The sequence below is a fragment of the Balaenoptera musculus genome, chromosome 5 (genome assembly GCF_009873245.2).
Source record: "Balaenoptera musculus isolate JJ_BM4_2016_0621 chromosome 5, mBalMus1.pri.v3, whole genome shotgun sequence".
Classification (NCBI taxonomy): Eukaryota; Metazoa; Chordata; class Mammalia; order Artiodactyla; family Balaenopteridae; genus Balaenoptera; species Balaenoptera musculus.
This window is the reverse complement of record NC_045789.1, coordinates 20776974-20801745: the sequence shown is the minus strand read 5'-3', so window position 1 is coordinate 20801745 and position 24772 is coordinate 20776974. Positions and strand designations below refer to the sequence as shown.

The 24772-nt window shown below is 37.4% G+C and overlaps 1 protein-coding gene across 2 annotated transcripts in view; it reads left to right on the top strand.

Annotated features, from left to right (window-relative positions):
- Nucleotides 1-24772, top strand: part of PPP3CA (protein phosphatase 3 catalytic subunit alpha) — a 303136-nt gene that overhangs the window by 275818 nt on the left and 2546 nt on the right. The window contains exons 11-13 of one of the 2 annotated variants that reach the window (XM_036852128.1): nucleotides 12679-12763; nucleotides 18531-18628; nucleotides 21689-21718. In XM_036852128.1, the coding sequence (XP_036708023.1) occupies nucleotides 12679-12763; nucleotides 18531-18628; nucleotides 21689-21718 (213 nt within the window). The remainder of the gene's footprint in view (nucleotides 1-12678; nucleotides 12764-18530; nucleotides 18629-21688; nucleotides 21719-24772) is intronic. The other variant, XM_036852129.1, reaches the window with a different exon arrangement.

Sequence of the window (24772 nt, the reverse complement as noted above, 5' to 3'; positions counted from 1 at the left end):
TTTGAGATGAATTTCATCTTAAAAATTCCCCTCTGCTTTGTGCATCTGGCAGCACATACGCTAAGAGCCATTAGCTTAGAGCTCTTCCTGTGGCTGTAATTATTGTCATTTCTTAGCAACTCATTTCAGCATCTCATATTTCACGTTCCCAATGTGAAAAAAAATTGTGTGTCTGATAATAATTGGCAGTTTGGGAGAAAAAATATGACATGTTAATATAAAAACTACAAAGAAATGTTTAGACATACAAAAAAAGAGCCCTGAGTAGCACAGTGGCGACATGATTCTTGTTCTATCAACTTTGAAGCATAACCTGCCATTGGTGAGCAGAGGAGTAACATCATAAAAGCAGTATCTGAGAAAAAGCAAATACTTTTCCCGAGAAAATGCTTGGAGAAAGAACAAAGGATTCGTTGGGGTATCATTTAGGAACTTTTAACTATTTCAAAGTTGAGGTGACTAGATCGGAACAATGATAGTGTTAATAATAAAAGGAAAAGGGAGCTATTCCAAAGAGCTGGTCAAGGGGCTTACAACAATGGTATCCGTGGGGCAAAGGGAACAAAAGTAGATTTGGATGGTTCAAACCTCGGTACCTAGGAGGATGAGGACACTTCCGGAAAAACTTCATCCGTTTCAGGGAGAAAGGAGTTCAGTGACAGACATGAGTTTGAGTAAAAGTGACACACATGACTCTGGAAATGCCCAGGCAGGATTTGGAAATGGAACCCTGGAGACTGGGGACAAAATTGGGTCTGGCGACAGAGGCTTTGAATTAAAAGTCACAGCCGAATCTACTAAGAGTCAAACAGGCCTCCAAAGTTACTGATGTGGAAGGAAATATCAGAAAATTGAGGACCGATCTGTAAAATTATCCCTTCTTTATGAAGCTGGAGAAAAAAGACAAACACGTGAAAGAGAAAGGAGTGATGAGGGAGAGAGTGTAAGAACCAGGATTGTGGAGCAGTTCAGGCAGCAGCTATTTTAAAATATTTGCACCAAATGCAGAAAAATGACTGTGAGATATAAGTCTGACCAGAAAACCAGAAAGTGAAATATTAGGGCATAACTTTGTCAGATAACAGATTATTGAAAAGAGGCAAATAGCAAACTTTGTTTTCATTTTTATAATAGCTAAAAAAGAAAATTGAAATCATTTTTTAGAAGGCCAAAAACTAAAATAAAATTCGGAGTACCCTAATTTTGATACCATGTTATATTTCTATCTTATATTTTTATTTCCATGTAAAAATATTTATTCATGAAATATCTTTTTCTGTGTATTCAGTGGCAAACAAACACATGGTCTCTGCCTTCACTAAGCTGAGAGTCTAGTGCAAGAAGAAACCAATTTTAAATATGCTGGTCTCACAGAGGATTTAGAGGCTTGCAGGAAGGGGTGTGAATTGGGATAAAATATTTGATAACTGAAGGAGGAATCATAAAGGGCATCTTTCTCATTCTCTTCTACTTCTGACAAGGAAAAGAAAAGCACTTTATGTATTTTACTGCTTTAAGAAGTATGGCCGTGGGAGAAATCCATATAATTTTTCCAGAAAATTATATGCAAAGATGGGTATCAGTTCACCAGTGTTAAGTTCTCTTATCTTTTAAAAATAACTGAGTTTGCATGATGTAACTGGAGAAAGGAAAGGATGACATCTATAAAAAGAAAGATTAGTCAATATTTTGTAAAAAGACTTTGTAGTTGCTTGTCAGGCTTTTGTTAATTACCTTCCAGTTTATTGTTGATTTTTTTCAATTACTTGATATTTCAGTGTATAATTTAGAGGCTAAATCATTTTCGTCACTATAAACGTATCCTTGGTACTCTGTACCCTTTATAGTACAGGTAACTGCTTTTTTTCATCAGGGCTATGCTATAAAAAGGAAACAAACAGTTACATCCAGTATATCATTAAAACTGAAACATGTCTAAAAAAATACACAAGACATTTACTAGGTACTAGGGTATGAACTCCCGTCATATATATGGCTGTTGATATTTTGGGGCCAGGACTATCAAACAAGGTACCTGGTTAGTTGTCAAATTGTAGTCAGTATCATCAAGTCTGACTTGTATGTGATTACAATAATTAAAATCTTTTTAAGTTGCCAATTTAAATGATGCAGTAACATAGACATTAAAAGTACTGCTTTCTCTTCTTATTGTACTACATGATTTTGCACAAATGAGTTATATTAGCTGGCATAATTTTCACATTGCACAGAAGTGCAGACTTTGCAGAACGAACTAAATGTTAAAAAAGCAGTCATCTCCCTATTAGAACTAATTGGTTGGATAATGTCCACCATTGGCTAAAATGCTTGCAGTAAAATAATATTCTAGAAGTTTATACTGTATTCCATAGACACCTGTACTATACACATATACAATATTCACAGTGTTAAAAATCATTGTGTTTTTGTAGCATTTGAGCTTTCCTTCAACTTATGGTGACATTGGCCAACTTATATTAAACAGTAGCTATTGCATATCTAAGCATACACTTGGATTAAATGTATTTATAAAATTTATTTGAGAAGGAAGTCCATGTTGTATAATAAGAAGGGAAATAAGCATGGGCTTTATAAACCTTAATGTATTCTTTATTTGAAAGGTATTAAAGTAGAGAGCGCTCTTTTTTCAACAAAGGCAAAGATTTTGTGTATATGTATGTCTCTATATTTTAGAAAAACTTCACTTCTCACACACAAGGTTGAGGTAATTGGCACATGAAAGAAGTGTTCTTCACAGAGAGAAGTACAGGGGGTAATGTCAGCTTGCTGAAAATTGATACCATAAGAAAATAAGATCCAGTTTTCATGTGTTTTTGGCAGAGCTTACGTGATTCTCTTTGTACTAAAGCATTTTATGGGTCCCACTTCTTAATCTGAAGGTTGTACTTATATGAGAATAATTAATAATTGATTGAACAACAGCAGACAGTCATTGTTGTAAGTCTGAAGTTTGTAAAACAGTCTCTTTATAGTTGTTTGATCTCAGATGGCAGGTTTAAAGGCCATATGAAAATGTTTAATGAATGCTCAGAAAATCTAAAGTTTAAAAATATTTTTCTATCTTCGCTCTCCTAAAAATCCCTTTTATGCCTTCATCTTTACTCCTAGCTTACGAGAAGCTATGAAACTTTCTTCCAGTTTTTCTTAGAATTTTAAAGAAACAGATATCTTGATTTTCTTCGGTCAGCCCATCTTTGTGAAGCGGTCTATTTTTTTGTCTCAAAGCAAAGCCAGCAGCATCCTGGGTTCTCCCCTTCTCCCCTAGTGAACTGGCCACCATCTGGGGCCCAGCCTTTAGCCTGGTTGGCACAAAACACGACTGGGGCCCCAACTTAGGTAGCTTGATATTAATGAAGATCACACAATCAACCTTTTAATTTACAGTGAGAAATGTAACTGTTAGAAGAACTGGAATATTCACTTCTGCACAAGCATTTCCTTCTTCTTAATAGAAAGAGCAAACATTTTTGAGTATTGTGTACCAATGATCTATGCTAAGTGCTTTAGCAGATAGCACGGTACCTGGCACTTGTGTTTGTTGAATGTTGAGAATGAATGAACGAATTAACTTAGGTTAATTAGGTTAACCTAATTAGGTTAACCTTCCTTAGGTTCCCACCTGGGAAGTAGATCACCAGCCTGCTACTGTAATGAATCCTGGTTTGGGTTCCCCACTTCCCAGCTGATGACCTTAGGTCGACAACTTACCAAGCGAAATAATGCAGATAAAGCACTTAGAACCTTCCTCATTTTTTAGATGAGGAGGGTGAGACTTACAGAAGCTTAGTAATTTATCCAAGGTAGCACAGCCTGTAAATAGGGGAGCTGAGACTCAATAGGTCTTTTACTCCAGAGCACGAGTTCTTCACCACTGCGCTATTCTGTCTCTCACATGCCAGTTTATTCATTTGTCTTAAAAGAAGTCGATGAGCCAGGTATTTATGATCTGAAGCCTTGCTGTAAGGCCAGAATACTTAAAGGCCATTGGCCCCTGGACAGTACTTCCCTAGACATGTCAGATGTTTGCCTCGGCTTCTCTTCTTTCTTATGCCTCTGCAGCTGACCAGTACAGTTTTTGACTGGCATATCCCTTTCCTCTGATAAGATAATAATATATTTCAGTGATGTTAAAGTCTCACGACCTGGGAACCATTCTGTCTGTTTCAGTTGCCTCTGCAGGCCTGTGCACTGATCATTGGCCAGAACATAATGCTCATTTCCCTATTTACCTTTTTGGGCAAAATCTTCACTACATCCCCCCTGTACTAACAAAACACCCTGCCTAGCTCTTGAATAGCATCAGAAGATCTTCGAGTGGCTTTATTTCAGATCAGCTCAGTACATGCCAGCACCTTGACCATCCTCTGCTGTCAGACGACTGGAGCAGTATTACATCTTTCAGCCTGCTTTTTTGTCGTGCTGTCAAATGGTACTCAATTAGCTTTCTATCTAGGGTATAACACATGGGACAATCAAACATGATATTTTACTATATTGGTTTATTTTTTCCTTCAATTTCTGTAATTTCAGAGATAACAATTAAATATCATTCTACTATTTGATAAATTTATAAATCCATAAGGGTCCAGAATTAAATTCTAGTCTAAATGCTTTCTTCCAGCATTTAGCATGTATGCACAATTAGGTCCTTAATAAATACCTTTTTCAACTGTTAAATCCTCATCTATATCCAAAATAATCCTGACAGATTAAACATCCAGGCATTATGATTGTTTCTCCTATAGACAATACATCTACATTATTAGCTTGACCTTTGTCATTTCATTTCATTTTGCTTTTATTTTCATTGCCAGTTTATAAAATTGATGCATTTCTATTATGATAAAGAGTTCAATCCAAATGGGATTTCACATGCTATTAGTTTCTACTTTGGTAGATATAAATAAACTGAAATGTCCTCTGTAAGGCATAGGCTGAATATATGATAGTTTCTTGAAACATAGGCTGAATATATAATAGTTTCTTGAAAAATCAACGAAGCCTCCTAATCTACCTTAAAGTCTTTAATTTTTACCCAAGGTATAATTATGCTCATAGCCAATTTCTGCGAGTCTACCAAGGAATCATTGAACAGATGGAACGCAATGTCTCAGAGAACAAAAGTCCATGGAATCAAATTAACACTTAGAAACGAAAGTATCTTTTAACTACATATTTAAGATAACCAAATAATGACAGTTATTTGACATTTGAGAGTAGTCTGTATATTTTTAAGACTTCCTATCCGAAGAATCCAGTTATGTTTTATGACAAGAGAAGGTGGAAGAAACTGTCTAGGCTATACTGGCCTTTTTGAAAATCCACTACACGGAAGAGTCTTTTTATTTAAAAAAATATATATTTTCAAGGATCTGTTGCTTTCAAAATGACATATAAAGCAGAATAGCCTTATGCCAAATATCACACCATGGTAGATGCTATTACATGCTGAGATTTTAGTTGGGCTAAAAAAGCATATGGAAGAAATTCAGAATATGTGGTTTGGAGTGATTTGGAAAGAGTAGCCATTATGTCCCAGTTTTATCACCTATGGATATGTAATATGCTATTGTTAGAATTAAAATTAGAAAGGTATTCCAAATATTTTAGGTTGTAATCCTCAAAAAGATGAGATTTTTAAAATTTGTTACCCTAGAGGTGTTTTTCTCTGCCTAATAGAGTAACCTACATAAGCATACATATAGCTATTATGTGCAGGGCAGCACCTCCAGTCTCTTTGGACTGGATTTAACCACCACTGACCCTAAATGGGTCAGCAATGCAGCATTCTCATGTCATGGCTGGTCAAGGAGATCTTCCAACAACTGTCACCTCTAGAAAGTGAGTCATCTAATTCTTGATAGAGCAGCTGTCTTCATGCCAGAATATTTGGACCATTGGGGTTACCCAAAGAAGTTTCAAGAGGAGTAAGGGAATCCATTTTCACATCCTCAGTTTCCCTATGTCCTAAAAATGATCAGCCTGGGAACTCATCTGAGCTGCAAGGCTCACTGCAGCCTCTCCTTTCCCACCTCTTCTTTCTCAGTTGCTTTTCTCTCATTTTAACAAAAAAGCATGGGGCTCCCTAAACACAGTCACTATGAACGCTGCCTGGAGTACTGAACAAAGAGACGCTGGAAAAACTCAGTGCCTAGGAAGTCTCCTTAATCAGGGCAGTGTAACCACCCTCCCATCCTTATCATTAAGGGATGCATTCCAATCACATTATATTTCTATGTTTTTTAAATATTCATAAAAATGTATCATATATTTGTGCTACTTAGCTCAGTTATGTACTACTAATAATTGTGAAATTGATTACAACGGAATTTTTAAGGCTTAGGGCCTTATTGTCTCAGGAAATTTTTAAAAACACATTTCATTTACATGTCTAAATGTATTTTTGGCAGCAAAGTATAATGTGGTGATAAAAATATTTTAAAATATAAATATATAATTCACTAAAGTAAAATCAGGAAAATTGAAATGGAAATGCAATTTCAAAGAAAAAAGGACTAATGTAAGATTTCTAAGTATCAATGAATGTCTTGTTCATGGATTTTTTTCTTTAAATGGATGATGGTAGGATGAAATTGCTATGATATTTATATGCCATTGATTTTTAAAAGAAGTAGTATAGTCATTTCATTTTAAGATAGCAATGTTTACAACATTATATTCCTTACAATTATTTAAACTTGGAGGTGAGAATAGTATTCTTTGGAGGATATTCTTTTGTAGATGCATGAGTAAAAAATGTAAAGGCCACAGTTTTAAAGCCAGTCCATCAGAATGGACACAGTTTCTCAGTGCTTATGGTGCTGTCCCTAGATCCCAGGACTCAAGGGCTTGGTGGTGTAGAAAAATATAGTGAAGCACTTGTCAAGTTCACCACAGCCAAGGGCAAAACTGGGTAGATGTTTAAGTAATTTCTGTATAGCCTTGCTTGGCTGAGGTATAGATGCTCAAGATCTGTTATTGGTAAACTAGGTCAGAGAAAGAAAAGACAAGAAAATAAGGTTTGGGGATTATAGTACATGTTTTGGCCTCATAGCCTTAATGGGGGTCAATTTGGGACATGTGTTCTCCCAAATAAGACAGTCTGTATACTTATAATTTCACCATCTTTGTAAAGAGCCATAAAGACCAATTATGCAAGGTTTTTAGAGGCGTCTGAAGACATATTCTGTCTTTGCATTATATCATATTTCAAAGTGCTGATTTTGGAAGGAAACCAAACTAATTTTTGTCTTTAATATAACACAACAAAAGATATTTCTTATCTCAGCGCCTTATGCTTTGTTCCATCAATAACCTGTATTCAAATTCAGTAATTGCCCTATGGTGTCGAAAAATAAAATCTGGAGACATGTCTAAACTCTGCTTAAAAATAATGAATCATAATAAAATTTTACTTTCAAGTAGAATAGGTTTCTTACAGAGATGAACTTTATCTTTTTAAAAATTTGAAAAAGTGGTGAGTTTTCTGTATTATTTTCTCAGAATTTGAATTAAAATGTTTAAGAGATTTGAAGCTTGCCAGCAAAATATAGTTCTTAAAATAGATCTTTCTATTGAAAAAGTGTGAAATGTTAATGTATACACACTCCTTTTAATATAATATATTTCATTTAAAGATATATGCTATGAATACACTTGTATTAGTTAAAAGTCCTTTAGAGAAAGAAGCCTAAATAATAACAAAACATTTGAGGCCAATATAATAATGAAGTGGAAATTTTCTTCTACTTTTTCCATTAGAGAGTAAGCAATTCAATTTTTTGCAAGCTCCTTTTTCACCTTCTAATGATATGAAAATATTCCTCTTTTATAAGATTTTCAAGTATAAAAAAGATTTTTTGCATGTATTTTTTAATGTTTTTTAGTATGGTAAAAGTCACAGTATAAAACGTACTAATTTAACCATATTTAACTGTACAGTTTAGTGGCACTAAGTACATTCACATTGTTGTGCAACTCTCACCATCATCCATCTCCCAAATTTTTCAGCTTCCTAAACTGAAACTCTGTCCCCATTAAACACTAACTCCCCTTTCCCCCTCCCCACCCCCAGGCCCCTGGCATCTATCCATGTATAAAAATTTTAGGTAGTTCATCATCCCTTCTTACAGTTGCAAAAAGGGTATTGAAAGCAATTAGAATCTGTTGAATTGGGCTTATTTTACCAGTACAGTTTCCCCCTGGAGATGGTTGGAGGAGGGAAGGGGTGAATGTCACTGCACTGAAAACTTTTCTTCATTGCCTCCTTTGGGAAACTCATGCATCCCCCATATAACACGAAGGAAGGGAAGGATGGAGAGACCTCTCTTCTTAAAGCTGCTCTCTCCCTTTTCCCTCAAAACCAAGCTTCTTCCAAATACAGTGGGGTTTTTTGACATTTTATTATGAAATGTTTCAAACATAAAGGAATGTTGAAAGAATTGTATAGTCAATACGCATGTACCCATCACTTACTTTCTGCAATTAACATTCGATTATATTTGCTTTCTCACATCTCTGTCCCTGTATACAACCATCCGTCCATCTTTTTCTTTCTTTCACTTTTCTTTTCTTTTCTTTGAAGAGGGGTGGGTAAGTGCAAAGTAAGTTCTCTGTACCTCTGTGATAAGAATGCTAATGTCTAAACTTCTTATTTGTCCCTACTACTATGCTAAAACCTTTACAATTTAGCCCCAGGCATGTCCTGCTTCTCTTCTCATTCTCAGCCTGCCCTCACCCCAGTGAACCCAAACTCCATTCACACCGGACTTCTGACCCATCATCTGAACATAATATGGATTCTTGTGGCCTCCACGTGCTTGAAAATTCTCTTCCTTCTATGGAGAATTCTCCTTTCTCTTGAACTCTTATTTATCCTTCAGGATCCTTCAACTATCACCATTTGGGTGAATATCTTTCTCCAGACTATTAACACCTGCTTCCAGTGGTAAATATTTAACAGTGCTTCACTGCAGGGGGAAAAAGACCCTGGTTTGTAGCACTTGCAGGTTGTGTTGGTATAAATTCTCTTCCCTACCACTGGTTTCAAGCTACCAGTACGAAGTTACTGAACACGGAGCTAAGAAGAGATGTGCTCGGTGTACTCTCTCCAGCTGACAGCCGCTGGCTCCACGCTGCTTCCTCTCTAATAACGTGTCGCAGTCCACTGTGGGCGTTCACCTGACCTCCTAAAGCAGAGACCATGCTTTCCTCCTATTTCTGTTGCTAGCAGTTAGCAACACGGCAGGCTATAGAACAGGATAGGATTCACAAGAACACTTTATGAATAAACGATTTGGGTAATAAATTGTATTCTATGTAGCACCTTCCACACACCGCTAATTCAGTTAAAACTGAGGAATTATAGTAGTCACTCAACGGACGGATGGGCACCGTGAGCCATACAGAGCCAGCGTCTGTAACGTGAGGCAGGTAGCCCATGTGTAAGGACCTCTCTTCACCCTGGCACTTGGTTCCTCATCGCTGCGATGCTGCCGCACTTTTCCAGTTCCCTTCAGAGGCTGGCAGTGCTCACTCAGCAGGCCACTTGGCATACGTACCTTTCATACTTCATGAGAAGTCAGTAAGGCACTAAGTTAAGGTCAGGAAGTACACATGGTCAAAGCAAATCTTTACAGACTCCCTTGGTCTGTACATTAGCCTTTGAGGAAAATGGAGCGTGCCAGGGCGCCTAGATTCTGGAATTAGTAGCATGATACCCCGGGCTTTTTAAAAGAAGATTAGAACTTAAAAGGTGAAACAAAAGAGAGGCCCAAAAAAGAAGTGATAATTAGTTGAATGGAAACACAAAATGAAATTGTACTTAAAATTACTAATGTTTTTAAACTTAGGAAACATTGCCTTTCAGTTTTGGACTTTTGAGTTAAAATAAGTGACTAGATTCTTCTCTGAAAAGTAGTTAACAGTAGTTAACTATTAAAAATAGTATAATGTAAAAGGTATTTTTTGTGCCTTTATTATTCAATATACTGAATTTTAAGCTGAGCTACTGTGGTATATTTCCACAACTTAAATAGAGCAAGTACCAAGAATGTTAAACATGACATTGTATTTGCATGTCACAGCTAGTAGAAGTCTGAAAAACGTGCATTTTTTTCCCCGTGATCTTTCTATTGAATTATAGACTGTGAAGATTTGCAGTGGAACATAAGTATTTGAATAAGAGTTTTAATGATCTCTGGAAAATACCAAAAACCAGGAATAGCAATACTAAATATACAAGGACCTTTATAGCTGTACTTAATTCTGTCCTGCTACTGTTCAGCTCCTTTAAGTTTGATTACATATTAACTCAGATATTTTATTTGGTTATTTTACTTTTTTGTGGGTTGTAAATGTGTGATGTTCATTTTGATCTTGATTATTTGACAAACATTGAAGGTAATCCCCCAGAATGAAACTTTGAGATATTAGTTTTTTAATGTCTCTTCTTACCATCTATGATTAAGTTAATTGACTTTTTGAGTAAATATATTCTGATTTTATAAAAGAAGTACTATAACCTCTTACCTGGGTTATTGAGAAATCTAAAAAGAGACAGCATTTCTTCATTAAGAAAAGTGCTATAATATACTGTGAATCACCATGTGTTGGCAGCACAACCATGAATACATAAAGTAAGATATCTGCTCTATACTCTCCAGTAAGTCATTAGGTCTGAAAAATAAGGATTGCTAAACTGGCTCCAACTGTCAGAATGTTCATTTTACATTTAAAATTCCGTATTTTATATGTATATGTATAGCTGATTCACTTTGTTATACAGCAGAAGCTAACACACCATTGTAAAGCAATTATGCTCCAATAAAGATGTTAAAAAAATGAATAAGTAAATAAAATTCCGGTTTTTTTTTTTTTGAACATTTTTCTGAGTACCAGCTCATACTGAGCTGAAAAGGACGGCTCTACATAATTTATTCCCCTTCCTTTCCTACTTAGTTTCTTGCTTTTCATTGCTCTGGTTATGGTTTTTACAAGTCCTTTAATGAAAATTTTCTGAGAGATTATCCTTCTTAGATATTTTTCACTTCCTTGGTTGTACATTTTTCCCCTTCTCATTCCTCTTAAATGTATCCAATTTCGTTTCTAGACATTTAACTACTCCTTCTTGCTGCTTTTCTTGTTGTGCTTCTAAATATAGTCACCATTTTTGGAGTTCTCCCACGCTTTCCATTCTTTGTGTCTGTTGGATTGATTTTTATGATCTGGCCATACTGTTTTTGGAGATGGTTAGAATCTTTCCCCTTAGCACATCATGACCTCTGAGTGGACTGGGTCAGTCAGACTGGGGGATATTAAACATAGTGTGGTAATAGCACACCAAATAAGTAAACTGAAACATGATTTAACAGAATAACTGAAAAAAAAAATAGATAAGAAAACCACTATAAGGAGATTGCTATACCACTTCTTTTTTCCTTAACAAATGTCCTTCAAGTAGTCTCCTGATCATAAATCATCTAAAATTCAAGCACAGGAACTTTAGACTTTCAAATGGTCTCTAGGACAGGTTTTATTATATAAAGAATCATAATTGCAAATTCTAGATAATAATAAATATTGTTAGAAACTCAGAATGAAGTATGAGATAGGGCCTACACACACGCCATTTTCTTCTCCAGTGTTTTGGCCAATAGAGTCTAATTCAAGGAAACAATTATGAATGAGAATCCATGTTTCCACTTGGTTATCAGAAAGACTGCATTGGAGAATGGCTTTCTCCCATATGGATTTAGACTTACTCCACTCATTTGCAGGCAGAATAGCTGGCAATACTAAGTTCTGGTTTGAGAGATCATTATTTTTTAGCACCAAATAATTTTTCATTATCTGGATGGACCACAGTAGATTCACCTACTGAAGAAAATCTTGGTTGCTTCCATTTTGACAATTACAAACAAAGCTGGTATAGACATCTGTGTACAGGTGTTCGTGTGGACATAAGTTTTCCACTCTCTTGGGTAAATACCAAGGAGCAAGAGACGGAACAAGCCCCATGTGCTTTTCAAGCTCCTGCTGGCATCGCTTGTGCTAATGTTGCATTGGCCAAAGCAAGACACATGGCCAAGCCCAGATCGGGAGTGGGGAGTTGACGGGGGAAAATAGATGCAATCCAATTAGATGTGTTGGGGGATACCTGCTATGGTGTCATTGCCACTAGAGAAAAAGAAATGGACAAAAATAGCTGTTTGAGGGCTTTCAGGTCAGAGAGAAGGTGACAGGAAACCAGCTCCCTGGTACACACCTTCTGAGGAATATCTATCCTGGTGACTCACTTCCTCTTCCTGCCAATGCACGTTCTCTTTGTATAAACAGAAGAGAAGGGAGCTCAATCAGAAGAGAAGGGTAGGAATCCACCCCATCTGCTCAGTAATTTTTCAATTAGCCCTTTACCACTCCCCTTGGAAATCTCAGAAGATGCTCTTTGGCATTTTGGGGACCTCTAAAGTATCACAGGCAAGTATTCACGCCTGGAAGCATAGACTTTTAAATTTGATTTACAGGTAAATCCTTAGAGGGGGAAAAAAACCAAACCTGGTTTGGCTTAACTGCAGTCTGTTATACATGTAGATTAGTAAACTAGTTAGAGTTAAATAAAAAGTCACCTGACTTCTCAACTCTGTTTTTAAAATATAGGTGCAACAGCTGCAGCCCGCAAGGAGGTGATAAGGAACAAGATCCGAGCGATCGGCAAGATGGCCAGAGTGTTCTCGGTTCTCAGGTGGGATCATGGTCCTCTGTTGAATATGATTGTCACTCAGTAACATTTTAATACTTTAATCTGGTAATTTAAGTATTTTACTAGAAACTCTGCTTTTTCTTAATTATTTTTTAAAATGGAATTGTCAGTTCCTCACTGTTTTAGTCAAATGGAAATCTACTAAATTATTTCTGTAGAGAAAGCTTCTAAAGGGACTTTCACATTCTATCCCTCTATTTGCTGCAGGACTTTAAAACATTTATTTCACAATAGGTTGAACATGTTATGAAATGGAAAAGCTATTATAATCCTTTCTGTTTTTCATTCTCTCTCTGTGGTAAAGATGAATTTATCAGGTGCATTCCACTAGATTTCTACGAAATGAACAACCATAAAGCTTGTTCATGTGAATCTATATTATTCTAATAAATCATTGAGAGAGACAAGTTATTTAGTGTTTCAGTTCCCATATAGTAGTTATTTTTTAAATAGATCATGTATCTTATTATTAAGCAAGGGCTTAGAAAACACGTGTTTTCTTGAAGAGAATTAACTACACTTTTCTTCACTTAAATTCAGTTATCTATTCTTGGATAATACAAAGTATCTATATTTCTCTTCAAAAGGTTACTTTAAAGTACAGTATGATTATATGTGACGAGTATCCAGTCAATTCACAATTACATTATTAACAAGGATAAATAGGAATATCTTGGGAGAAAGTCCATCTCCACATTGTATAATTTCATATTCTAATTTTTGCCAGATTTTTTTTTCCAACTCTTTCGTGGAGTAGCTGCACCGTCTCTTCTGATTTCTCCTTCTTGCTATTTCTATCCCACTCTGGGTAGAGTCACTAAAGAGTAATTAAGTGATTTGATACCAAAAACAGGGAGCCATGAGAAGGATGAAAAGCACAATCATCCTTTCCCAAAGACACCAGATCAAAGTCAGTAATAGCTCTGCAGTAGCAGCCAAATCTTGAAAAGTCATGTTAAAGCTGAAAATAGAGCATAGTTGCTCCCTGCGGCCTAATGAATGAGGCTGCCTTTGCTCTAATGCTTTTCATTCCTACTGATGATATTCCTCATTCATTCATTCGAAATAAATATAATGAAACTTAAAGTAGCCATTGTGTACCATGAAGAAAAACATGAAGCAGTACGGGGGATAGTAAGTGAGAGACGAGGCACTCATTCATTTTAGTACGTGGCCAACAAAGAACTCTTTGAGTCTAGCATTTGAGCAAGTGTGGGGATGACCTTCATGAAGGTAGGGAGTAAGAGTGTTTAAGACAAAAGGAGGGGCTTCCCTGGTGGCGCAGTGGTTAAGAATCCGCCAGCCAATGCAGGGGACATGGGTTTGAGCCCTGGTCTGGGAAGATCCCACATGCCGCGGAGCTTCTAAGCCCGTGCGCCACAACTACTGAGCCTGCACTCTAGAGCCAGCAAGCCACAACTACTGAGCCCGCGTGCCTAGAGCCTGTGCTCCACAACGAAGAGTAACCCCCCCCACCGCAACTAGAAAAAGACTGTGTGCAGCAACAAAGACCCAATGCAGCCAAAAATAAACAAATAAAATAAATAAATTTATTTTTAAAAAAAAGACAAAGGGAGGAGCAAGTACAAAGATCCTTGGATGGACACAAAGTCAGCAGTTTTTAGGGCCAGCAGGGAGGCTTGTGTGGCTAGAAAAATTGCCTTTGGGAGCAGAGGACTATGTGAAGATCATACACTCAGCTGGTCCCTGTGCATAAACACTTGCTTATTTATCATGCCTCAGATTTACCAGTAAATGCTCTTACTTCTTTTTCTATCTGAAGTCTCTGTGAGGATAAGTAAAAACAGCTCCATCACTTCCAGTTGAAAGTACATTTAGGAAAAAAAAGAGAAGCCTTTCTTAACATAAAAGAAAATTCTTTGTATCTATATTAGTCTTCAAACCACGTGAAAGTGACAGGAACAATGCTACAGAATCATAGGTGGGTCTTAAAATTGGAAAGTCCCTCTAGTTCTCCGCATCTTGGTACATAAGATGCAGTTGTTCCCAGCTGAGAGTGGGTTCCATTTGAACCCAGTGATGATCAGTTACTTTGATTAAGGTCGCACATATTGATAGAAAATGAAAACAAGGTATATTGTATTGCTTTCCTATAATAAAAGCATTTGTAGACTACAGGGTGGTCATCTCTAGAGAAAAGTAGGATTGAGCATTAAATGTGTACCATATCGTGCATTAGGCAAAGTGGATACTCTGAATTAAAATGTCAGACATGTAGACAGTAAACTAATGTAAGGCCATGAGATGTGTACTAAGTACATGAAGAGGTGCTCTGCTGTGGAAGAGGATGGGAAGGAGCCCTTCTGTTTCCTGAAGGGAATGTTCATGAAGAGGTTGCCGTTGGTGGAGTGCCATGAAGTTCAGGCTGGGCTCCATTAGCTGGAGAATTGTGGTGAAGGCATTCCTGGCAGCTGAGAAGTCCTCAAGATCCTAAGGACCTGGGAGCAGTGTTTTATGGGGCGCTTGTTAAGGGCCAGGTGCTGTATGCTTCATGGTGTACACATTTGAGAGGAGTCCACATGGCAAGCTTGCAAGGTTGAGTTGACCTCAATGAGGAAACAGAAACTGAAAGAGGATACGCAGTATATCCAAACTCACTCAGTGAGTGATCAGTACTAAGGAGAATCGGAGCATGTGCTAACCCACGTGGAGATGTGTATGTAATGATAGTCTGAAGATTGGATAGCAAGATGACTGATGGGTGTCAGCGCATTTAAGAAGCTATTGAAATAATCCAAGCAAAAGATGTTGAACTAGCTGTGGGTGGAGAGATGCAAGGGAAGAGGCAAATACAAGAAATTTGTGAAATGAGACATTTTAACATGTAATGGATGGATACGGATGGTGGTACACATTTGTCAGGTATAGCTGTCCAGCACAGTCTTTACATTTTGGTAGTTTGCCGTATTATAAGGGAACCAGAAACCTATCTTTCGAGAGCCCTTGCACTTAAGGTGCTGCGTGTTGCCTAGGATCCACCAATCAAACGAATGCACGCAGGACTTCTGCTTCAAAGTGAACATCTTGGGGAAGCAGTGAGAAGGGAAGGCAATTCCTCTGTCAGGTGAGAATCTGAGGGACCAAGAGTAGAAGAGCATCTCTCTCAGCATACTGGGGACTAATTACACACCATTAGCTGGAGCTTAGGTGTTGGCTCTAAATAACAGTAAAGGATTCAGAAATCTAAAATGTGGATTAACACTGCCATTCTCCATCCTATTTTTCTTTGACTCCTTCATTTAGTAAATGTTTTATGAATCTCGACTATGCGTTAGGTGCTGTTCTGGTCTAGGTACTGTGGATGCAGCAGGAGCAAAACAAACAGAAACCCCTTTCACATGAAGCTTTTCTAGCTTGGGTGGGGTGTAGTGGGCAGAGGAGCTCAAAAAAAAAAAAAAGAAAAACAAAGCACCAAGGAAACAAACAAACAGCTCTTCAGGGGTGATAAGTGCTTTAGATAAAAATAAAATAGGGAAGGGGAGATACGGCGTAAGAAAGTGCATATATATATATATATTTTTTAACATCTTTATTGGAGTATAATTGCTTTACAATGGTGTGTTAGTTTCTGCTTTATAACAAAGTGAGTCAGCTATACATATACATATATCCCCATATCTCCTCCCTCTTGCGTCTCCCTCCCACCCCTCTAGGTGGTCACAAAGCACCGAGCTGATCTCCCTGTGCTGTGCGGCTGCCTCCCACTAGCTATCTATTTTACATTTGGTAGTGAATATATGTCCATGCCACTTTCTCACTTTGTCCCAGTGTCCATTGACAGATGAATGGATGAAGAAGATGTGGCACATATATACAATGGAATATTACTCAGTCATAAAAAGAAACGAAATTGCATTATTTGTAGTGAGGTACATATATTTTAAATAGCATTCTCAAGGAAGTCCTCACTTTGAAGGCAGTGCTCCAGCAGAGAGTTGGAGACTGGGAGGGAGGGAGCCAGGCAGATACCTGGGGGAAGAGAGTGACAGAAAGGTGCAGAGCCCCAAGGTGGGGTGTGCTGGGTGCATCGTGAGGACCACGAAGGGAAGTGGGTGGTGGTAGGAAATGTAGTCTAAGAGATGGATAAGGATGGCAGACTGTGGGTTGGGAGCTAGTTTTTTAGGGCTCTGGTCAAACCTTTTAAAGATTTTGCCTTTCACCTTTAATGAGAGGAGAAACCATTGGAGCATTTTGCTTAGAGGAGTGACAGGATCTGTGTAGGTATTAAAGGGCTCAGCCAGCTGCTATACTCAGAATAGATATGGGAGGAGAGGGCAGGAGTGTGACAAGGTTGGAGCAGAGAGACCAGTTAAGGGACTGCTGGAACCATCCAGGTAAGAGATGCTGGTGGTCAGAAAAGGAGTCAGTCACAGAAGGCCACCTGATTCCAGTCATAAGAAGTGTCCAGAAGAAGCAAATCTACAGAAAGTAGATGAATAGTAATACAGGCTGAAAGAAATGGGAGTGCACAAGATTGCTTTTTGGAGGGATGAGAGTGTGCTGAAATTTATCGTGCCGATGGTTTCACAACTGTCTGAATAGACTAAAAACCAGTGATTGAATCACACACTTTAAATGGGCAAATTGTATGGTATGTTAATTATATCTCAATAAAGCTGTTTTCAAAAGAGATGAGGTAGTAGTATTGTGAGAAGTGGTAAGATACTGGAAATAATATGAGGGTAGAGCCCTCAAGATTTGCTAATTGAGTAGATGTGGAATAAGAGAGGATAAAAGGAGTTAAAGGTTGATTCTTTCAGCTTAACTAAAAGATGAAGTCGAAGAGAGATAGTGAAGCAGCAGGTTTGGGGATAGTTTAGGAATTCTGTGTGGGCCATGTTAGCCATCTTCATAAAAAAGTGGAGTAAGTAGTTGTACATATTATAAACATTAGGTATATATGTGTATTGTTAAGTATTTTTTTCTGGTTATGTGGGATTACACTGTCTACTATATGGAAATATATGAGGTTATCCCTATTTTATGCTTATTTAATCATTTGATTAATGCTGTGCTGTGGTTAATCAATGTAATTCAAATAATGATGTACATAAAACTGATTGTAAAACAGTTGTCATAATGAGTAATAAAACAACGTTGTATTAGCAGATCCATGGGGAAAGAGACTGAAAAAGAAAAGTTGGAAATTTGACCAGTTGTTTCATCGGTGACTTGCCATTAGTTTGTGTATTTGTCATGTAATGTCAGAATTCCTTAACAATCCCCTGAATGTAACTCCTACTTCCCTAATCCATAGATCAGATCTTTTAAATCTGTTATACTCTCTGGTTTTCTCTCACAAGTCAAATCAGCCCCACGTATTTTTGCAGAGCCTCGGCTGGAAAACTTACAATAGCCCTCTCCATGGCTCTTTTTTTTTTTTTAAACATATTTATGGTGTTGTGGAAGATGCCCACAAACACTTTGTATTGTGAGCCTGCTTACAAAAGTAGAATTGTTTTCCGTCTCTTCAATAGTCAGAAGAGACTAAACTTCCACAATTGCATAATTCCCAACTTTATCTTAGCAGTCATGTCATGGGCATACCACTACTTCTAGATGAATGTGTGAAAATATAGTATGTTTTAAGTAAAAAAAAAAAAAAAAAACTCAAGAGAGCCAAGGTAGAGGTAAATGTGAGTGCTTACATACATCTTTTCCTTTAAGTCTTTTCTTTGTCTTGAAAGAAAATAAAAGTTAATGTGTCGTCCCCGTTGTGCCTTTGCAGAGAAGAGAGTGAGAGTGTGCTGACGCTGAAAGGCCTGACGCCCACGGGCATGCTCCCCAGTGGAGTGCTCTCTGGAGGGAAACAAACCCTGCAAAGCGGTAAGCAGGCCCATTGGTACAACCCACCGTGTGCAGGCACCTCAGTCAGCTGTGTCGTTAGAGCCCTGATTTATTCACGCATTTAAGGTCCGTCTTGGTCTTCAGATCTTCTCAGCTGGAAGAAAGGCTGAGACCCCCCCTCCCTTCCCACGCCCCCATCAGTTTGACCAGTCATGCCCCACAGAGTAGCTCCCTCATTTGCTGGAATGTGTTCTTGACCCCGCTACCCCCATGTCCTCATTTGCACATTAACCACAATTTCAGGCCTCGCTGTAAGGCAACTCATTCAGCTTATCTACATGCACAGTAGGTTTGACCACTTGGAGCCAAGCAGTGGATAAAAACAACTTTTTAATTACATTTTTATTAAATGTACTGTTTATCTATTGGATTGATGAAATAAACACATACACACATAAATCCATGCCTAAGTCTAGGATTTAGTGGAGAATGGAGGAAGAGAATAAAAAGGATGATTTTGTTATCCACTTGAATAGAGTTGAAGTCATAGTTGTCTTTTCCCTGACTTGTTTATTCAAAACATAAGAGAGTGAGTACCATCATATTTTATTTTTAAGAAAGGACGAAAACATTTCCTTGAAGGTAGATTTTGTATTAAAACCTGTAGTTTTCTGGATGAATGCTGTCCAGTAGAACTTTTTGTGATGATGGAAATTTCTCTACCTATACAGAAGCCACTGGCAATGTATGGCCATTGAGCACTTGAAATACAGCTCTTACAACTGAGAAACTGAGTTTTTTATTTTATCTAATTTTCATTATTTGATTTAAATAGCCACATGTGGCTAGTGGCTACCATATTAGACAGCCCGGTCAGTGTGCTCTTTTACTTTTGTTACTTTTGTTATCTATTTTAACTAACATTATCATTAATTAGAGTCCAATTTTAGCATACTTTATGGAAATTTTGCTTTTAGATTAGACTCTAACAGAAAAAAATGAAAACAACAATACACTCAAACATTTTCAAAGCAATCTCAGCCTCTTGCTTATTTTCCTGTACCTTTCCCTGAATCTTTGTTTGTGTTTTCTTTTCTCTCCCTGTCCCTCAGTCTAGAAGATCCTGGTATTCTTATGGTAATGTTATTTAGATACACCTCTTTTACATAGAAAGTGATGCCCAGCTTCATGGATATTGTACTGCTAAATGATCACCTCCTAGCAGCATCACTAAAATTTTCTTTATTTTCATATGAATTTATTCCAACATCAATGTCTTCGAGTTTCCACAAAAAGAAAAAAAATATTTCTAAATGAAGGTAGGAAAATACCACAGTATTGAAGTAAGTTCCTCATTTAATTTGTAGCTAAAATTTATCTTAGTAACTTCAGGAAAAAAACCACAATTTTCCCACTAGAGTAAACATGCTCTCTAAGAACACTAGCATAAATGGATCATTTATTATATGCACAAAATACACAACTACCTAATTGACTAAAATCTGCATAGTTTCTGATAAGCACAATTTTAAGGTACAGCAGGTGTATTATCAGAAACTATGGGCCACAGTTGCTTTAGAAGAATACACTTAATAATGGACAGTACATATTTCTAATATGTTGGTCCTGGTGTGGTTCCAGATTTTTTGCTTTACTTTTAAACTTAAGTTCTTAGAATTCTTTGTTTTGTTTCCAGATTTTCACCTGTATTTTAACCTGGGTTATTCAGTTTCCTGTTCTGTTGTTTTATTTTAAATCCATCTGTTTGTCATTTGGTGTTGAACTCACACACACACAAACACATACACACAGCCGACATCTTATTAGTCCTGAGAATTTGAAAAGTCAGTGTATATTTTAAATCATGTACATTAATACAGTTTCAGAATTCATTGTCTGATGCCCTTTAATTTATCTAAAAGGGGAAACTACTTAAGTTTTACTATTTGGCTTTTCTCCATGGTGGTAACCATTCTCCATTTTTATCGTAAGGAATTTAAAATGCACTGTAAGTAAATTATAGTGTACATTTGGCAGTTGCTCTAGTTTTAAAACCTTAAATTATAAGAAATATGCAAATTAAAGTCAAGGGGTAGAATTTTAATATTAAACATTTTAGAATTACAGAGAAGTTTTGCATTTTAGCACTTAATTAGGGAAACATCTCCTAACCTTGATAACATAGAAAGACTCATACACCTTTAAAGCGAGACTATAGACCCTAAGCTTATTATAAAAATTGCTGATAAAGCAATGGGCTTTTAAAATTTTGCCTCTGAAATATGCTGAGGTTTCAGTATTTAGACGGTCCTTTCTTTAAAATGCTGATAGAATTATTGCTGCTACTGGCATATTATCACGTGATTATAACATTTCAAGAATTTTGTTTCCAAAAATGCTATTCCAATGAGGAAAACTGATTTTAAACTGGGTTACCTGGCAAAAGAAGTCCAGGCTATCCCATCCGCATCCTCTTCCTCTTCCCTTTCTCCCTCACTCTGGAAACACGCTCGATGTTTGTCTTTAAAGAGTCACATGTGTTACCAACTCAGAGGCAACTCTAAATTTGCATCCCCCCTGCTTTTCTATTCCACTAGGAAATCGTGCCATTTAATATTAAATAGTGTGAATTATTCCACTGACATTATGACAACACTTCAAGCTCTGCCATTTTGGGGGGCATTTTAAAACTATACATTACCAATCGTAGCAGTGGGTTTATCGTACTTCACGTGAGTCAGATGCACATTTTCGATTGACCTAGTCCCTTGTAGATTCAGTCTAAGTCAAAGAAACCGTTCCTGAGTGTTTTCTTAAAGGGTTAATCATTTTGTCGTTTATTTAGTGAACAAAATCCAAATCATGTCACTCAGATATGTGTAGCCAGCTCATTAAAAAAAAACAACAAGAAAAAAACCCCATCATTTTTGTGGTGTTTTTTCTTTCTTTTAAGTATTTCTATTTTGTCTGTGCCAGGATCCAGCACTTACAGGAACATTAATCCTCTTAGCTCCCTTGATCGTCACTGATTTGTTCTTAGAGTTAAAAATCCTCTGCTCATTTTTCTCATTCATTTTGCACCCCCTTTCTTCTCTTCAGCTACTGTTGAGGCTATTGAGGCTGATGAAGGTAAATTGGCCAGTCCCCTTTCTGTTGTACCTGCAACAGACAAGGGCTCTGCTGGGTGTATTCATTTCTTTCTTTCTTTCTTTTTTTTCTTTTTCTTTTCTTTTTCTTTTTTTTTTTTTTTTTTGCTGTAGCTTGTACAGAGTGTGTGGGTGTTGGGCTAACAGTTGTGGCTCAGTATTAACCAAAATATTCTTGCTTTAAAGGGGAAAATGTCCTTTTCTGGTTTGTTTGTTTGTTTTTTTTTCCCTTAAAGCTATGTTTGACTTTGTATACAATGATGCTAGTATAATCACAGAAAACAAAAGGATTATAGACCTTGAATGATGTGGGGTGGGATTTATGGCAGCCGTTTTGACAAATAATGGATAAAACAATATTCTTTGAGCTGAACCATGTCCCTCCCTCAAATCACTTTCAGTCGGCCCTGAAAAGGAGAGAATAAAAATAGCTTTATTAAATCTAGTCTTCAGAAATTTCTAGAAAAAAAATTCATTTGAATAGTGCTTTGTTGTAGTTCAACATTAATTTTTGTCTCCAAAAAATATTCCAACAAGAGACAGCTGTGTACGAGATAAACAGTTCTGCTAGTCTTATGAAATTTTAACGTACTAGTATTTGTAGGACGGTTAGCACCAGCAAAATATTCTAAAGAGTTCAGAAATATCTAGTGGCTGTAGAAGTGGCCGGTAACAAGCATAGTGAATATTGAGTCATCACTCAACTCGTTAATGTCCACCGAGTGCCTGCTTTGCACCAGGCACTGTGCCGGGTGCTTCAGGAGAAATGAGACACATTCATCACCGACTGTGTCCCAGCACTGCTCGAGGACAATGGAGTGGACCCTCTCGCAATTCCTTTTGAATCAAGTGCTTTTGAAACGTAGAGTTATGTGAGAACTGCCTATCCAAATAGTTTTTAATCTGATACTTACCACACCCTCTGGAAATTTTAAAAAGAATAATTTGAAGTTCCCCTTTAAAACAAAATTTTTCAGTTGTATTTTGTTCTTGCAAGATAATGTTTTATTGTTCCCAAAATTGTGTGATATGGTGCTTTGATATGATGTAAAATGTGCCACTTTAGACTCTTTAATTTGTACGTGATTTGGATACAGTAGGGGAAATGATAGCGCTGTAAGAGAAAATACAACTGCTTCCTAAATAGCAGTGAATAAACTGCTATTTATGTGGGAATTCTCTATTCCTCTTGGCAAATTCTAATCTGCAGTGTGCATTCTTGTTGATAGTTTGGCTGTTTTCTGTGGTTTCTGTGACTCCTGTGTTGTGTTAAGTTTACTACCAATGTAAATTGCTAATACCCATCGTCTGACCAGCAACTACAGCAGAGCACACATTCTTCCAGACCAGGGTAGACAGAAATGATTAGAAATGGAGCCCCATTCCGGACATAGCCATGGCTCTTGCTAGATTTTGAATTTCTGCGCTCTCACCCTATTGGCTTTATTTTAAAACCTTAAACAACCTAAAAGAGAGATTCCACTTTTACCATTTCGATTCGTAAAATCGCTTCATCAATTATGATGACCGACTTTTTATATTTATTAACTATGATGGAATGATATTCACAGTAGTTTAGCAAAACAATAGAGTACGACTTTTGTCCCTCAAAATCATTGAGTTCATTTCCAGGGTGGGTGCTCATCAGACAGCTCTATTATTTTGCGATTTATGACTGAATGAGAGAAGAATTAAGAAGCTTTGCTTTGGGCCTTGGTCTTTTCCCATTTCCCCATCTTCTTCCTCTCATAGTTGACTAATCACCATGACGCTAACCTTTAAAATGCAGAGGGGGAACAAACTGTTTCTCATCATTTAATGAGTTTGGAAGCAACTGGGTCTATCTTTTAAGAATCTCATCCATACTAATGAAAGGCACTGTACATTTGTGTGGGAGTGGCTAGCAAAGTTTCAGCTTGAAACTGCTTTCCTTTTTTTCTCAAATAGGGTAGGAAGGATAAAGGTACAATGAAATGGTCCTTCATCAGCCATGGAGATGCGACCCAGTTCAGCATTGGTGATTGGCCCTTCAGTGTCTGGCTTGCATTTTCACAGGGAGTAAAGCAAACTGATGTCATTGGCTCCCCGTCTATGTACTTTATTTTCAGCTCACTGGTTGGTGCACCTACTGAAGAACTCATTAAGTTTCTTGCACAAATGCCTTCTCTATCTCTGGAGCACACTAGGGTTACTGAAAAAAAACAAGTATCAATGCTCCCCCTTTGTGAATTCCATGGTTTCACTGAATAAGGCCAAAACCATTCCCATTCATTTTGCTAAAAGTTGAAAAAAGCATTTTCCCCTTGTTATTCTTGAACCAGCACTTACGTCTACGTTGATCTACTAAGAAAGAGTTTTTCTTTGATTTAGGCAGTAATGGACCAGATGAACATCAGTTTGACCTGTTCGCTGCTGAAGTGCAGACAGAGTTTTTCTACTTAGTGATCTGATCTTGATTTTTATGAGTTTCTTTTACCTTGTTCCCACTCCACATGTTTCCAAAGTGGAGTGGAGAAGCAGGAGTTTATAATTTCATTTTTTTTCATGCCACTGTTGAGTTGTTTGCCAAGGAAGTCTTTCCGGGATCCTGAGATGGCATGGAAACGCCCCAAGTTCATGCCTTTTATAGCTCCTTTTAGCTTCTGCTCTAAGCTCTTCACTAGATTTTTAGGTCTAGCTGCTTCATTGATTCTCCTGAATTTGCCATTACTAGCACAATGGAATAGTAAAATTAGGGCCATTTCCATTCTTTCTAGGCTAGGGCATTTGATACAGTAATTGTGCCAAAGATGTGGCCAGTTTACACTGGGCCTAGAGACCTATCCCTGGTAGCAGCCCTTCTCTTTACATACCGCTTCATGGATCTAAACTTCCATGAAGACGAGAGAAACGTTGACATCTTACTAACTTGAAGAGGAGATTTTGGTTGGCAAGAGACATTGGCTGTTACCAGACGTCTCGGTTATCTTCGGGGATGGTGAGGAGTCTGTTGTGCCGTGTTCAGGTCCCGTCACTTTGTTCTCTACTAAAGGATTCC